Genomic DNA, 18584 nt, shown 5'->3' on the forward strand with positions numbered 1-18584 from the left:
CGAAGAAGAAGTGGCGTAAACCAACGAAGAAGCGTTAAAAACCAATGAAGAAGTGGCAAAAGCCAATAAAGAAGAACACGCACGAAGACCTGCTTGTCCCCAACAGCGGTGGTGGCGAACAAAAGTGTGTCTCAACTTTGTTAAAATTAATGACCAGTTGCCTCAGTGCAACACTTGGAATAAGAATATATTGAACAAAGGAGCCTTTCACGATGTGTAGTGTCTGATGCGCTCTGAGCCTCAGACTACACCGCGCGGAGCTTCAGTGAAGTCAACGTCAGTCTCAGTCAATTCAGTGATTGAAACAATAAAATATGTCTATGCCAACATTGAAACAGCTAACAAGGTGTACGGTTGCTTGGACTTTTGCACTGATGGTTTTTAGCGTTTATTTTAGTCTGCAAACCAACTTAAGGGCCGATGACTTAACATTGAGCTAAAACTTCACCGTTGCAACTTTACATCACAATCAATTGGGACAAAATGCACACAAACGTCTCAGAGTCTCACAAACACTAACCTTGTGCCTCATTGTTGGGTAAGGAATGGAATCTACGTTTTAGAGCATTTGTTTCCATGCATTAAAAAAATAAAGTTGCGTACCCTTCAAAATAAAAGGCTGCAAGCTTAAAACAGGAAGTCAAGTTAAAACTTGCACATAAACCATTTGACGTGATAAAACAGTCCCAAAATAACAATTTTAAAAATGTTATATTTAACCTTTAGCTGAAATATTGATTAATAAATATTAAGTCAATTGGGTTAGTTCCACACACATTGCCTTTTAGTTCATAGGTTTGATATTGATACTGGTTATAAAGAACCTCGAGTGAAATGTTCATTTTAGCCTATGCTGCAGGCTGCTAAGAAAATGGATGTTCATAATTTGGACACCCTTTATTTAAACCATGGAAACTTTGTTGACCCAGCCCCCAAAAAGAATCTGAATCGAGAATTGTTTGGAACTGGAATCGAAATAAGAAACTGGAATCGGGACCGGAATCGCTCAAACTCAAACAATGCCCGACCCTAGTGTTGGACAATGGTGCTTGAATAACGATACAATACATATGGAAATGTTTGAGAATAAACATAGCCTCTCGTGTGTCTAGACAACTCACCCTGAGGATGAGGCGGATGGCAGCCATTCCAGATGTGGCCATGATTTTTGCACTGTTGGGCACAAGGTTCAACAGTATAGGCATGGCGCTCTCTGCTCCATGGTCAAACTTGTTACCGAGCAGTGATGATAAATGTCTGAATGACAGAGGGAAGGGGGGGAATTATTGTGATTAGAACCTATGGATCTCTTCTTTGTAGAGTCCCACTAACAATGCTAGGAATGCACAGTTTTGCTGTAGCAATTGTGCACACATCGCTTTTATCTTCAAGTTCACTATGGCTAAATTGGCAAGGACAGCTAATTCTTGAACTAGTGATGACAACAATGGGCAGAGTATAGCTGGGAGAAGGCCTAATTCCCTGGCATGACAAAGGCTCTTATACAACAAAAATAAAGAGCTTACTAGATTCATATAAAAAAGATCTGATCAGTTGTACACCACAAACATGCTTTGGGGTGAAAACAGTTACAAATCATTAGTCCATCCGCATCCACAGTCCATTCATCAACTCCCTGCTTTTTTTCTTGCATTTTAAGTGTTGCATTCATCTGGGTTGTAATAAAATGTAAATGAAATATGTTTTTGGTCAGAAGGCTTGCTGCTTGTTTCACAGAAGAGCAATGCATAACTTCATTAGCTTAATTAAGTGGAAATAGATTTTTGTAAACTAGTTGCCCATTTGGCGTCACCAGTTGTAGATATACATTGGACCCCCGCTATTCGTAGGGGTTTGGGACTGAGCTCGACCGCAAATAGCGAAATCTGCTAATAGCAGTGGTCACCCAAAAGTGATTAGAAATACCTAAATTAACAGTTTAAACGATTAGTCCACAGCCTATTTTATCCTAGGTTGAAAATGTACTTTTGTTGGTCGGTGGTGCAGGGTGACGCCTGTCGTGTTTGATGAGCACATATGCAATACAAAAATAAAACAAAATTTCATTTGTACACACACATTTATTAAGGGAAAATAACTATTCAAAGTTACCTGGCCCTGTGCGAAAAATAAAATTAACCCCTTTGTTAAATCATGAATTAATAGTGGCTAACCACAACCTTTGATTGATTTATACTGATCACACCCAAGCCTGATTACCTCCAGACCTGTTCAATTAAGAAATCACTTAAACAGAACCCGTCTGACAAAATCAAGCCGGACAAAAGATCTAAAAAAGCTGCAATGAAATGACACGATCCAAACAAAATCAAGAACAGTGAAGAAACAAAGTAACTGACATCTATCAGTCTGGAAAAGGTTACAATGCCATTTCTAAAGCTTTAGGATTCCATAGAACCATAGGGAGAGCCATTAACCTCAAATGGCGAAATTATGGAACAGTGGTGAACCTTTGCAGGAGTGGCCGGCCTACAAAGATTACCCCACAAGAACAGCAATGACTCATCCAGGAGGCCACAAAGGAACTCAGGATGACTTCTAAAGAACTGCAGGCCTTCCTTTTCTTAGTTAAGGTCAGTGTTCATGACACAACAATATGGAAGAGACTGGGCAAAAATAGCATCCATGGCAGAGTTCTAAGGCAAAAACCAATGCTGACCAAAAAGAACAAAGGCTCGTCTTACTTTTGAAAACATCTGAATGATTCCCAAGACTTTTGGGAGAATACAATATGATGTGGACTGAGATGACAGTAGACCTTTTTGGAAGGCGTGTGTCTCGTTACATCCGGCATAAATGTAGCACAGCATTTCAGAAAAAGAACATCCTACAAACAGTCAAACATGGTGGTTGTAGTGTGATGGTCTTGGGCTGCTTCTCTCCTTCAGGACCTGGACAACTTGCTGTGATTGACGGAACCATGAATTCTGCTCTTTAACTGAAAAACCTAAAGGAGAATGTTCAGCCATCAGTTTGTGACCTCAAGCTGCAGCGCACTTGGGTTCTGCAGCAAGATAATGATCCAAAACACATCAGTAAGTCAACTTCTGAATGGCTTAAAAAAAAGCAAAATGAAGATTTTGGAGTGACCTCGTCAAAGTCCAAACTTTAATCAGATTGAAATGCAGTGGCATGACCTTAAAAAGGCTGTCCATGCTTGAAAACCCTAAATTTTTGCTGAATTCAAACAATTCTGCAAGGAAGAGTGGGCCAAAATATCTCCATAGAGATGTGAAAGACTCATAGCCACTTGTACAAAACACTTGATTTCAGTTGTTGCTGCTTAGGATGGCACAACCAGTTATTAGGTTTAGAGGGCCATTACTTTTTCCACTCAGGGCCATGTAAATTTGAATAGGTTTTTTTCCCCTTAATAAATGAAATCACCATTTAAAAACATCATTTTAAGTTCACTTGGGTTATATTTGTCTGATATTTAATTTTGGTTGATGATCTTAATCATTAAAGTGGGGAATATATGCAAAAACACAAGCATTTCAGAAGGGGGCCAATACTTTTTCACGGCACTCTATCTTATGCTTACGTTGTATTTGAAGACACCTACTCATTGCCTGTATGCTGTATTCTGACCGGCGTGACTCCAGTTACATGCGCTATGTCCTCCTAACCCAACATCTATGATGAATAAAATTCTCGTTAGCACACAATTGTTGTCCGCACTTTATTGTACATAATAATCTGGCAACAAATGGATGCAATGACTTTATATTAGGCTTTTCCCAATTTAGGGTTGGGACCCAAAACGCGTCATCTTTTATTCGGTGACAGAGCAAAATGCCTCATGCCTGGGTTGTTTTAGTGATGGTTACCGTAATTTCTCGTGTGTAATGCGCATTTTATACCCCCCAAAATTGTAAAAAGTAAATCATGCACAGTATACATAGGTATAGGAGAAAATGACTTTCACATTTTATAAATGTATGCCGCCACCTAGAGGTTATGAAAAAGCTGTACACTTTCATTCCACTATGCCACCGCCCCCTAGAGGTTATGAAAAAGTTTTACACTTTTTTCTAGTATGCCACCTAGAGGTTATGAAAAAGGTGTAGACTACACTTTCATTCCAATATGACACGGGTACATATGACTGCATATATGTAGAATTGTGCTCATAAGTTTACATACCCAGGCAGAATTCGTGAATATTTAAAAAAAAAAATTTAAATACAAATGATTCTTGAACAACAACCATCGTTAATTTCTTTATGGTTATGGTTTGCTTCATGATAAGGCTTTTCTGAAAAGCTTGACAGTTTAATGTGAATCCCATTAAAATAAAATTAAATGTGTTTCGCCTGGTTTCTTAAAAGAATTGTACACCTTACAAATTCTGCCTGGAAAATCAAACATAAGAGCACAACTGCGTGTTTTCTCATTTACGAAATAAAAGCAGGGCTGTGAATTTCAAAATAAGAGCAATAAAAAAAAAGTATTATGTATTCAAATAAAGTGCTGAACTTCAGAATAATTCTTTCAAAAAACTAACAAAATACAAATTATACTACATGTTTTTATCATATGGGTAGAAGCAAAATCATGCATTGTAAAAATGCATTATACATAGGTTGAAGGGTTTTCCAGAATTTTGAGGTAAACTTTGGGGGTGCGCATTATACATAGGTGGGCATTATACACGAGAAATTACGGTAAGCGGGCTCAAAGGGGGTTTAAATAATGTTTGCTGAAATAAATATTAATTTAAATGTATTTAAGTAAATGCCATTGTCAATGCATTATTATTTTCATTTGGTAAACCCTGCTTTGTACAAACATATATTTTCCATACTGAACAATGATAACCAGTGGACAGATTGAGAGGTTAAATAAAGCATTGGGGGGAAAAAACATAAATTGTGCCCTTAAATAAAAATTAAGGAGTCATCCCATAGGACTGCACTTTTTCACCTTACCCTAGAGTGATGCAGGCCTCGCGGACCACCTGGGAGCGCAGATCTTTAGCCGATAGTTTGAGCGGTGCCTCCAACAGACGCAGCTGCTGAGGGAACCCCTCATACTCTGCTGCCCCAGCCAGCATGAATGAGCGAACCTTTTTCAGCTAAAGCGGGATCACGATGAACATATATGAGTCAATATTGACGTGTTTTTCCTTTTAACACCTCATGCTGCCGTATAAGCAAAGCCATGTGTATGTGGAGTTGTCTGGCACTCGCATTCTGACTAATTTGAATTGGAAAAATTACCAGTTAGTAAGGGTTGAATGTGTGCATTTTTAACTTACTGCTACCACTCTGTGCTCCCAGTCGTGCTTGTCATCTGACAGAATTTCTCTGATTTTCGTCAGCTGGTCTTCCAGCTCTCTGTTAGAGTAAATCTGGTGACAGGAGGTACAAGTTTTGTCATTACCATCAGAACCAGTTATTTTGTAGTCATCCGATGCAACACAGTTATTTTCAAATACCTGGACGGAGGGCACATCTTCAAAAGATTTTATAAAATCCTCGACATCAACAGCCCCAGCAGCTGCTTCTTTACCTTTAAGTAATACAAACACATACAGCATTATACATATAAGCATAGAAATACTTAAATACCTCCGAAAAGAGTTTTGTGGTAGGACGCGGGCAACACACACAAACACACACACACACACACACACACACCTGTGGCCTTTGCTGAGGTTGCCGAGCTTGGTCTTCTAGCAGTCATTACAGTCCTCTTGCCACTAAGAGGTGCTTTGGAGGATGAGGAGGAGGAGGACCGGCCTCCATCAACTGAGTCCTCATCTTCAAAGTTCTTATCTGGAAAGGAAAAATTTACAAAAATGAAAGAGTCCAGAATCTTTAAAAACGACAGAATTGCGTGTTTAGGTGCTGGATTGCTGAAAGTTTTTAAGTACAGGCAATAGGAAATTCATCCCTCATTGCTTTACGCAAAGGATAGACATTTTCACACAATGCTCCTTCTGCTTGGAATAACACTCCATTGTGAAATCCATCTTATTTCTCTTCTCATTAACCAGCCCAGTGTACAACCTGACACAGCCTTGCAGTGTAGCACAATATTAATACAACATTGTAGTATGATCAACAGGACAGTGTTCCTAAATCATTGTGTCAGGTCCTGTGCATGTGTCGATTTTGCATTTATCTAACCATCCTTCTGACCTTCCTTCATCTAGTTTGGCAGATGTGCATAAATACAAGCCTCATCACCTATACCCAACATGACTATTCAGACGAGGGATTAGCGTTAAACAAATATGCTGACACTGTATAGTTGCTGTTCAATGAACCTCATAAATGTTTGCAGCAATAATCCTTCCTTTTTTTGAAACAAAATCGAGTTCATCAGTAAGCATGCATACCTTCCTAACAATTATTTTACAATACCCTTTTCGCAATGATAAACGACTTAAAAGAAAGGTGATGTTTCTGACTGAACTCCACCGTTTGTACATCTCTCATTGTACATAAAGCACATGACATCACAGGACAAGTTTAGAACTAAGTAGTCTGATTCATGTACAGAAATATGCAAAACAACTTTTTTGGGCTGCAAGGCTCATCCATCACAAATATTTATAACAGAAAAAGAGGGGTGTATAACGCAACAGGTCCACCTAAAAAATATATATGGTTGTGGTGGTGAGGGTAGAGTCAATACTGCAACACAATGGCCAAGAAATGGAAAATAATGGACAGCAGGAAAGGACAAAACACCAGCCCAGCTGAGAAGAAAGAAGACAGAATACTAATAGAGAAAGATTAAAAAGAACAACACCACAGAAAATTCTTACTCGCGCAGATCTTCTTGCACACCAGCTTCCTCAGCATCTCTGCTGTGGACTAAATATATAATTCTTTCCCACTGTGAATGTGTGTGGCTATATGCGTCCTTTCATGTGCCTGTTCTGCATTCGGCTTGCTCTCTCAGCGCCAGAAAACCCAACCCTTAAGCCTGCCTCTGAGTTAGGTTATCAATATGTGTGTATGAGTGTGTGCGTGCGTGTGTGTGTCTGCATGTATAGTTCTGTGACTCACGATGGCTGACACACATTAGTGAGAAGAGGAAGGGCTCTATTAATGTGAGATCACCGTTTTCTGGTATGAAGCATATGTACAAAAAACAGGCTGACATTCCACAATATCACTTACAAATGACAAAATATGAAGACTATATTCACATAACCAGCATTTTTTCTCTTTTCCTAATAACCAGGACTGAAATCAAAGTTGAGTTTACCTACACTTATTGCACGGCAGCCCCGCCCTGAGCAGCCGTGGGCCAATGGTTAAGATCATCGCCTGCCACCGTGGGGGACCTAGGTTCAACACCCCGACTGTACCATCCGCCAACATCCCCTGGACTCACGGCTGTGGTGTCCTTGAGCAAGACACTGATACCCCGAAATGCTGGGCGCTTCAACTGCCCCCTGCTCCAGTGTGTTCCACTAACGTGTGTATGTGTTCACTGTGATGGGTTGAATGCAGAGAACAGATTTCGTGTACATGCATGCATGTTCATGACAATAAAAGGTGATTTTTCTTCTTCTTGGGCGCCGCGGCCACAAGGGGGCGTCAAAAAATTTGGTCCAAGTATTTATTTATTTATATATTTTGAGGTTGTTTTTTTTTTTTTTTTTGAGCAGGGAGCGAAGGCCCTCGATGCATTCAAAGGCCCCCGAACAGCGCTTAGCACAACAAAACAATTCTTGCTCTCACAACGCCCCCAAACAGCAACACACAACAATAACCACACATAACAGTTCGTTACAATATTGAAGGGGAATAAGAACATCTTAAATACATTAATTATTTAATGTTAAACTAAAAAGTTAAAACAACGGTGACAGCCTCATTTGTTGTGAAGAAAATTTAAAAATGAACAAATCTAAGGCTGTAGCTTGATATTAAAGAAATTACAGATGTGTATTACGTTTCTCTCTTACTACTTACACTTATTCACAATAACATTGTCTCTGGCGATTTTTGTAGATATTTCTCAAAATCTTTAATATAATTAAAATGCAGATGCCAATGTACATAAAGCACCTCATTGCAAGAGACAAATGTAAGGAATGAAACTTTTTGATGAACTGTCAAACTACTGCGGGGGGAAAAAATTAGACAAAAGGAATATATTTCCTGATCATTGAGTAAAACCCAGATGAAATCTTCCGTCGCTGAATCCAGTGGGGAAGCTGCACATATTTGCAATAACTTCACAACTAACTTTTAAGTTGGAAAACAGATTCAAATTTAAAGAAATGCTCAATTAATATTATTATAAATGATAATAGCAAAATACTCCCTCCTCTGCTGAGGGCAAATTTATTCATGGGACCCCAGAGACATTTGGAAACATGTCAAAACAGCCAAAACGGTCCAGGACACAGGAGAAGAAAAAAATACAGGGAAAATGGGAGAAAGAGAGGTCAAGTTGTTGCTACTTTTGATTTGTACCATTAGGTGTTGCAACAGTAAGTTACTCTCATGATGTGTTTGGCAGTAACGATACAGTAATAAAATGAGGAAAATGTTCAATTCCAAATTTTGGTGCATGTTGTAAATTAAAAGCAATGTTAAAAATTATTGCTATTCGACTTTTTTGTAAGCTTATGTAAATCGTTGATGGAGCGGGGCGCCATATAGAATCTCGCCAAGGGCGCCACATTGGCTAGGGCCTGACTGCCACCGATAAATGAAGAAAAGATTGCACTTCAGGAGGGTGATAATGCTGAGGTGTCCACTAGGTGTCAGGGTACACTCTAAAGTTTAAACTACAACAAGGTCAATAGTACCATACGCTCGGTTCTCAATGTTGGAAGATAATGTATGATATTTTTCTGTACAAAATATCAAAACTCTTTTAGCAACCAGCCTCTGAGGTTACATAATAAAGACATGACAGTCTGATCCGTGTTCACCATTTTCTTCTTCTTTTCCTTTCGTCTTGTCCCATTAGGGTTCGCCACAGCGTGTCATCCTTTTCCATGTAAGCCTATCTCCTGCATCTTCCTCTCCAACACCAACTGCCCTCATGTCTTCCCTCACTACATCCATCAACCTTCTCTTTGGTCTTCTTCTAGCTCTCTGGCCTGGCAGCGCCATCCTCATCACCCTTCTACCAATATACTCACTCTCTCTCCTCTAGACATGTCAAAACCATTGAAGTCTGTTCCCTCTAATTTTGTCTCCAAAACATGTAACCTTGGCTGTACCTCTGATGAGCTAATTTCTAATTCTATCCAACCTGCTCACTCCTAGGGAGAACCTCAACATCTTAATTTCCGCCACCTCCAGCTCTGCTTCCTGTTGTCTCTTCAGTGCCACTGTCTCTAATCCGTACATCATGGCTGTCCATCCATCCATTTTCTTCCGCTTGTCCGAGGTCGGGTCGCGGGGGCAGTAGCTTGAGCAGGGAAGCCTCGACTTCCCTCTCCCCAGCCACTTCGTCCAGCTCTTCCGGGGAGATCCCGAGGCGTTCCCAGGCTTCTCAAGTCTCCTCTCGTCCACCGGGGTGAACCCCAATGTACAGGCACCTCGCCGGGGACAATAAGTATACCAACACCTGCTTGGCGCCTCTCACTGTGGGCAACTGCCAGAAAGGTGACTTTGCACAGTCCCTAGAGCCAGCTTTGTAGCCGGGTATCGGACCGCGATGGTCTCTGCCTTCGGCCACCGCCCAGCTCACACTGTACTCGACCACTATGGCCCCTCCCACAGGTGGTGACCTCATGGGAAAGGGGACCCACGTTACCCTTTAGGGCTGTGCCCGGCTGGGCCCCATGGGTGCAGACCCGGCCACCGGGCGCTCACCTTCGAGCCCCACCTCCAGCCCTGGCTCCAGAGGGGGCCCCCAGTGACCCGCGTCCAGGCAAGGCAAAACGTGATTCCATCAATTTTCTTATCATAGGGTGTCTTTTACACTATAATACCACAAAGATGTTTTGCTGATAAGCAATAATTTATACTCACAAAGGATAAAATACACTATATTGCCAAAAGTATTCGCTCACCTTGACTCACATATGATTTTAAGTGATATCCCATTCTAAATCCATGTGGTTTAATATGATGTTGGTCTACCCTTAGCATAAAATTTTCAACTCCTGTGGGAAGGCTTTTTTTTGCCCATTCTTCCAGGAGCATTATGGTGAGGTCACACACTGATGTTGAATGAGAAGGCCGGGCTCACTGTCCACTCGAAATGAACCCAAAAGTTGTTTATGGGAATTTATTACCATTTTTCCAGTAACGCATTTGCGAGGTTACACATTGATGTTGGACGAGAAGGGCTGGTTCTCAGTCTCCCCTCTAATTCATCGAAAAGTGTTCTACAGGGCTGAGGGCAGGACTGTGCAGGCCAGTCACATTCATCCACACCAAAGTCTCATCCATGTCTTTATGGACCTTGCTTTATGCACTAGCGCACAGAAATGTTGGAACAGGAAGGGTAATCCCCAAACTGTTTGACTGTCCAAAATCTCTTGGTATGCTGAAACATTCAGAGTTCCTTTAATATTTTGGACATATCCAACTTTGTGTGAACAGTTTGGAGATAGCCCCTTCCTGGTACAACATGACTGCGCATCACTGCACAAATCAAGGTTCATAAAGACATGGATGAGAAAAATTGATGTGGATGAACTTGACTGGCCTGCACAATCCTGACTTCAACCCTTTGGAACACTTTTGGATGAATTAGAACGGAGACTGAGAGCCAGGGCTTCTCGTCCAACATCAGTGTGTAACCTCGCAGATGCGCTTCTGGAAAAATGGTCGTACATTCCCATAAACACACTCCTAAATCTTATGGAAAACCTTCCCAAAAGAGTTGATGTTAAATTAATATATGAGTTAAGGGAACTGAGTGAATACTTTTGGCAATATAGTGTATATTTTCAAGTGCTGGTGTAGAAAATTAGTCAACTTCTGCACACTGTCCTTCATATTTGAGTCGAGATGGGCGAGTACCGATACCTGCTATCGTTATCGGCCCGAAACTGACATTATTTCAAAGTATCGGGGACTTGTAAAGGATGCCGATACCAACAGCCGATACTTAAGGCAAAAAGATCTGACATTGAGTATGTCCTCATCGTCAGTGGTTGACACTACACTTTGGCACATTAGTAAATCCTCACGTGTGAAAGAAAGGTCTTTGTTGGGCATAATTAAATGTCATTGTGTTAATTGAAATTTTTGTACCAAAAGTACTAAAAAAAAAAAAAAAAGAAAAACAATTAGATTAAATTGATCAATTGTATGAATAAGAACATTAAAAAGTATCCATAGAGTTTTACTTGTATTATAAAACTGCACATGAATTTAACAACAGTAAGTCAGTCAACAAAGTAAAACTTGCTGTCATAAAAGATAGGTGTAATGAATTAATGCTTGCCCAATTTCAAGACACTGAACGTGATGTCAGATTTTTAGACAGCTGCTCTGTTAACAACACATTATTCTGCAACATAAAAAGGCAGATCATAAGGCAATGATTCATGCAAACATACAAATGAAAAGAAAAAGCTCATTCGGGTTTTTAGAGACAGCAGACACACTTTGCCAAACAACGACAATGAGCTGCCTATTCTCTCACACTAGATAATGACGTGAGACAGAAGAAAACCCATGCCCATGTAAAGAAAATGTATTAAAAATAAATTATTCCGTTTGTGTCACTGATGGTGTAGTGGTACACTTGGCTGACTTTGGTGCAGGCAGCATGGGTTCAGTTCCCACTCAGTGACGGTGTGAATTGAATGTGAGTGCCAATGGTTGTCCATGTCTATATGTGCTCTGCTACTGACTTGTGACCAGTTCAGGGTGTAGTCCGCCTTTCGCCCAAAGTCAGCTGAGATAAGGTTCCAGCGCCCCACGACCCTAACCAGAATAAGCGGTGTTGAGAATGAATGAATTAATAAATATTCCGTTTGATAAAGCATAACATTGTCAAAGCAATACCCTTTCACTGAAATTTGAAAAGAAAACAAATCATGCCAGTAGCTGGCGATATTAACAATTGCTTGTCTGCGTGTCTTTCTGGGCCTCATGCAAAAGCATTTTTAACACTCTTTTTTCAGTGCATAAGTTAGTTTTGAATTTGATGAATGTAAATCATTGGTAAATCTCATTTTATCATAGCAGCGGTATGGTAAAATACTGTACTGTCGAGTATATTGAGTAGCACAAATACAGCAACAGTGCTGTGGTTGTGAAAAGATTGCGACTAATTCACTGACCCTAACAATCATAGCTATTGTGCCCAGGACCAACATACCAAACATACTTTTAAATTTAATGAGAGAAAAATGTCATTTTGGTACTAAAGAAAAAAAGGTTGTATAACTGGCATTAAACTAAGTCTCTCCCTACACATCTTGTAGCAGCCAATAGCATCAGATAAACAGGGATACACCCACGCAAATATCTATAGCAAATGCATAGAAATAATTTTAATCCCCTTTTCAAGATATGTCGACTCGTGTGTGCTGATATCATATGACTTCCTTTGAAGAATTCAAGGTGGCTAATGTGGCTTGCGGCAAAGTACGCATTTTGCAGCTTCTGGCTGACCGTCTACTTTTTGGTTATAAATAGAGAACATATTTTGTATTATGCATTATGTCCAGCTATAAATGGGTTTATACAGATTCTGAAAAAGCAATATCCATCTCACTCACAGTCACAGAAGAAAATTGTGCATTGTTACACCAGTCCAATGTGTAATTTCTGTTCTTGCATATGAGCTTTTATAGAATCTTTCACCAGTCACCACTGAGCTTGCAGTATAAGCAGGAACAGCATAGAAATCCATGATATTAAAAAAGGGTTAAAATATACAACGGCTGCAATAAGTATTAAACACGTCACCATTTTTGTCCAATATATTTCCCAAGGTACTATTGACAAAATTTCACCAGATGTTGTGGGCAACCCAAGTAATCCATACATACAAAGAAAGTAGAAAAAAAAATAAGCTCATAAATTAGGTTGTGTGTAATAATGTGAAATGACACTAGGGAAACGTATTGAACACACCAACTGGTATTTCTTTAATACTTCGTACAAAAGCCTTTGTTTGCAATGACAGGTTCAAGATGACTCCTGTATGGAGAAACTAGTCAAATGTGTAGTCGTGCATTGCACTGGTTTGATTTTGGCCCATTCCTCCACACAAGCAGTCTTCAAATCTTGAAGGTTCCCTGGGCTTCTTTTATGGACCTTGAGTTTCAAATCTTTCCATAGATTTTTGATTGTATTCAAGTCAGGCGATTGGCTGGGCCATTCGAGCAGCTTTATTTTTTTTCTTTGAAACCAATTGAAAGTTTCCTTGGCAGTATGTTTTGGATCATTAGCCTGCTGAAATGTCCATCCTTGTTTCATTTTCATCACCCTCTTCGATGGCAGCAGATTTTTGTAAAGAATGTCTCTACATTTGCCCATTCATCCTGCCTTCAATAATGTGAAGTTTACCAGTACCATTTGCTTAAAAGCAGCACCACACCACCACCACCTCTGAACTTTACTGTCGGTATGGTGTTTTTAGGGTGATGTGCAGTGCCATTTCTCCTCCAAATGTGGTGTGCATTATGGCATCCAAACAGTTCAATTTTGCTCTTATCCGACCAGACTATATTCCCCAAGTATTTAACTGGCTTGTCCAAATGTTGTTCATCAAACTTTAAATGAGCTTTGACATGCTTTTTTTTTTTCAGCAATGGGTTTTTGCGTGGTGAGTGCATTACTCACTGTTTTCCTTGTGACAACAGTCCTTGCTTATTCCAGGTCTTTTTGAAGCTCTCCACAGGTGCTCCTTGGCCCTTTGACAACTCTTCTGATTATTCTTTGCACTCCTCTGTCAGAAATGTTCCGAGTTGCTGTCACGTACGTGGTTAGGGCGAGGGCGAGTAACGCAAGGCAAGAACATGGTGGACCCAATTGCAGGGAAGCAGGGAGGCAAGGCAGGAGTGCGGGAGTCTCAAAATAATATTTAATCTTCAAAAAGGGAAAACTGAACAAAGTCCCACAACAGATACCAAACCAAAGTAACAAAGAAACACTTGAATATCTAAAACTGGAAACAAACTATGACCTGTGAGTAAGACGTGGAATAGATAGGGAAAATGACACCTGACAATGACATACCGCAATGATAAAGACAACTGACGACTATGACATGGCAAAGACGTGACAACGACAATGAACCGACAAGAACTGAAAGAAACCAGGGAACTAAATACAAACAGATAGACGAGACAACGAGGAACACCTGGACAAGACATAAGTGGCTGGAGAGAGCTGATTGGTCGACACAAAGTAGACGAGAACAGGTGGACACAACAACTTAATGAGCACACGACAAACATGGAACACAGGAAAACATGGAACAAAACTAAACACAACCCAAACCAAAACACAGACCATGACAGTTGCACCTGATCGAGGCAAATTTGTGGTGGTATGATTGGCTTTCCAGTTACGTATTATGGCCCCAACCGTGCTCATTGGAACGTTGAGAAGGTTAGATATGCGCCTGTAACCAATGTCATTGTTATGTTTTGCAACAATTACTTTGTGATGGTCTTAAGACAGCTCTCTGCTCTTACCCATCATGAGCTGTGTCTTGACTCACCTTGGCAATGAGACCTTTTCGTAGGCCATCAATGAGGACTGAACCAGCTGATATTCATTTGCACTGACAAGGGGCTGGATTGCTGTTTGATTATTGATAGATTTTTGGTGTTGTCTTGGCTTTCCATGCCTTTTTGCACCTCCCTTTCTTCATGTGTTCCATACTTTTTCCCTGTGTCATTTCACATTTTTACACACAATTTAATTTCTGATCTTATTTGTTCTACTTGTTTGTATGTATGGATTACTTGGGTTGTTCCCAACATCTGGTGAGATTTTCAGGTCAATAGCTACTTTGGAAGTATATTTAGTGAGAAAAATGGTGACGTGTTAAATACTTATCCGCTGTACTTGACTTGTATTTATGAAAGATTAGTTATTCCTTCCACTCCTTGAGCCGTCACCTTATTGTGGTGGAGGGGTTTGTGTTTTCCCAATGATCCTAGGAGCTAAGTTGTCAGGGGCTTTATTTCCCTGGTAGGTGCACCAAGGGCAAACAGGTCGAACAAAGCACGCTCAAAGACCCTCTGTGATGATGACTATAAATGGACGCCATTTTCCCTCGCCCAGACATATGTTTGTGTTTATCTTTCTGTCAATACAGCACAACACAAACATATTTACTTGAGGCTAGTATAATTTGCATCAATAACTATTTCTTATCAAAACAAACAAGGTAGAATCAAACAAACAAGAGTCATTTTCATCGATATACTAAACTGGACTTTGAATAATATGATTGTGGCTGTTTGCCATAAAACTTCAAGCAGTTTCACCATTACATGTAGTGAAATTATCAAATAAGTATGCAATCTGACCATAGCAAACAGAAAATCCATTTTACTGTATTTATTGCCTTACCTTCTCGTGCTGTCATGGTGCAGATATGTCGAAGCTGCTGCACAGCTCATAGTCATTCTCTCAAGCTCTCACCTACTGTTAAGCTCTTCAGAAATGGCTGCTTTGCTCACCAATCCTCCCACTTTTTTCTATCCCTATTCAATTTCTCCACTCGCTTTCAGCAGCCCTCCCCTCCCCAACAATTATTTCTCCTCATTGCTGTGCACAAAAAAATGTATAATAATCGATAGAGGTTTATACAAAACAGAAAACAAAACAGTGCAACATGCCACTAAGGTTTAAGAGATTTCCTATTAAAAAAAATCTGATACACTCATAACAAGAGAAATTTAAATTAAATTACACTTTAAGCACAATTTTATGTATTAACACAGGGAAGTAATTACATACATCTGTAAAACCTCACCTGTGTGCCATGTATAAACAATCCATACAGGATTTATCCTACACTCTAACCACTTTTTGAAAGAACCTTGTCTATTGACTCATAGGCCACAGTACTGCAGCCAAAGGTTCATTCAAACTTAAGTGATTGGACCAAACGTGAGTGACATCATGCACGCTGTGATCCCGAGTTTACAATTTCAGCATCCCGCCGCCCCTTATACTGGTCAGTGGATACTTGAAGCAATCATGTTCCTCTCTCTCATTGACAACAAACTTCATACAACATGTAGTAGAAAAGAGGGAATAAAACTGCACCTCCTGTGTGTGAAATGCTAATGTCAAGATACTTTTGTATGCATCAATTACAAAATATTAAATTTATTATTATTGTGTTTTACGTATGGCACATTGTTACAGCTGCGGTTGTTGTTAAAATGGTCTAGAAATAAAGTTGAGTTGAGGTGCATATTACAAAGTGCCTGTTCTCACTCTCGGTGTCAAGAAATGGGAGACAACCGTGTAATATTACTTAGAGGGAACAAATAGAAAACATTTTCATTTGCGCAGTTTGCTAAATAAGAGGCGAAGTGTGCTTGCTTTGAGCTGGTTATTTCACTTTCAGTTGACATTTACTGTAAAACTGACGCAAAACACAAAAGAGAATCAAATATTGTATAATTAAACAAAAAAACGTTCACCCAAATCCTAATTTCATTGAACGAAGTTCTGAGAGTTTAATGCTTAACTCTGACTGAAAACGCCATAGACAACGGGCAAATTGAAATTAGATCCATCATCCATTTTCTGAACCGCTTATCCTCACGAGCCTCGCGGTGTGCTGGAGCCTATCCCAGCTGACTTTGGCCGAGAGGCAGGGTACACCCTTAACTGGTCACCAGCCAATCACAGGGCACATATAGACAGACAACCATTTGCATTCCCATGCACACCTACAGGTAATTTAGAGTTTTCAATTAACCCACCATGCATCTTTTTGGGATGTGGGAGGAAACCAGAGCACCCAGGATAATCCCACGCAGGCAAGGGGAGAACATGCAAACTCCACACAGGCGAGGCCGGATTTGAAACCGGGTCCTCAGAACTGTGAGGCAGACAACCTAACCAATCGTCTACCGTGCTGTGGTACAACATGGTACTACATTGAAGGCACACAATTTCAAGAGGGGTCTAAATTCTGACTTGCCTATTTCTATGAAAAGCCATAAAAACCGATGTGTAAATTAAGGCAAGGCAGCTTTATTTATGTTGCGGATTTCATAAACAAGGTAACCCAATGTGCTTCACATGATTAAAAGTACAACATTGAAAAACTAAGAGTAAAATACATTATAAAAACAAGACATTTCAAAAACAAAGTACAGAAAGACAGAAATTATTTTTAAAAAATGTCCAGTGCAAGTAAAAGCTTTAAAAGATTATTTTAAAATGTTTTAAAGGTCCCGTATTTTGCAAAACCAATTTTTTCTAGTATTTGGAATGTAATATCGTCTCTATGGTGCTTCAGTAAACATGAAATATGAATTAAACTTGTTCACTGAGTTTTAGATGTTTTTCTGCCGAGAGCCCGAAAATCAGGTCATTTGAATTTCTCAAGCTTATTTATGTCACTAGCGAAGATCTCTCCCGAGCCAGCGCTGTCAACATAAACACGTGTGCTCTCACAAGTGGGTCTTCGTGGAGGCAAACAATCAGAGAAAAGGGAGCGGTCTTAGCCAAATACAGACAAAGCAGATACAAAACTGGGTCAAACAGAAGTAGCTGTCAGAGGGGCCTATTCTCGACACTCGTATGACAAAACCAAGGTGTATTTTAAAATAAAACTGACACTCTTAAATAGCCAAAATACAGGATCTTTAAAAGAGCTCAATCGTAAGCATGAGAGAAAAAAAATAATAACCTGGATTTAATACCATTCACACTTGGGGCCGACTTGAGTTCTGTTGGCAGATTATTCCATTTTTGTGCAGCGTAACACCTGGAGACACTGGTATGTTGTTCTGTGCCAACTTGGTCTTACACAAAGTGTAGGTATTGGTCTTGAGGTCATTTAATATATAAATAATGTTTTTTTTTTTTTTTAAATCCAGTCTATTTCAAAAGGTGTTGGAATCGGAGTGATGCTAGTGCCATCCTGTTGAGAGGGGCAATCACAAAGAGACTACAAACAAACACCTACTGAGCTCAATAAGATTGCCTCATTTATACAGGACCGACTGTCTCCAAATAATCAGTATTTGTACACAGATTACAAGTACTGTACACATCAAAAGCCAGGAAATTCACCTCTCTTCTATTTCCCACTGAGATGTTTATGATAAGCAAAAAAAGGACAAACCTCACTGGTTAAAATTTCTTGAACATTATTTTTAAATGAATGGAAAGAGTCCCCAAACAATATTATTCTTACTAATAAATTGATGGCATAGGAAGAGGTAGAGGCAAAAAAACAAAAGGAAGTTTGAAGTACTCACTACTCACCTGAGCCAGAAGAAGAGATCATGTGACCTGATCTTTGAACTTCATCGAATTTGCTGAAGATTACATTCAACCTGTGAGATGCAGGCACAGGATAAGAATTGTTAAGAATTTTTTTTTTTTAAATAATCCAAAACACAAACATTATGAGCAAGGATACACAATATAGGAAATTTAATAGTAATCACATAGCATTGT

General features: G+C 39.8%; 1 protein-coding gene across 1 annotated transcript in view; it reads right to left on the reverse strand.

Moving 5' to 3' along the window:
• The window catches only part of clasp1a (cytoplasmic linker associated protein 1a), a 134856-nt gene that overhangs the window by 58309 nt on the left and 57963 nt on the right, over positions 1 to 18584 (reverse strand). The window contains exons 8-13 of the mRNA XM_061692103.1: positions 18390 to 18460; positions 5664 to 5801; positions 5462 to 5535; positions 5282 to 5374; positions 4953 to 5098; positions 1122 to 1257 (exon numbers count right to left, since the gene is read on the reverse strand). Coding sequence (XP_061548087.1) covers positions 1122 to 1257; positions 4953 to 5098; positions 5282 to 5374; positions 5462 to 5535; positions 5664 to 5801; positions 18390 to 18460 — 658 coding nt within the window. The remainder of the gene's footprint in view (positions 1 to 1121; positions 1258 to 4952; positions 5099 to 5281; positions 5375 to 5461; positions 5536 to 5663; positions 5802 to 18389; positions 18461 to 18584) is intronic.

Source organism: Phycodurus eques, chromosome 12, assembly GCF_024500275.1.
Source record: "Phycodurus eques isolate BA_2022a chromosome 12, UOR_Pequ_1.1, whole genome shotgun sequence".
Classification (NCBI taxonomy): domain Eukaryota; kingdom Metazoa; phylum Chordata; class Actinopteri; order Syngnathiformes; family Syngnathidae; genus Phycodurus; species Phycodurus eques.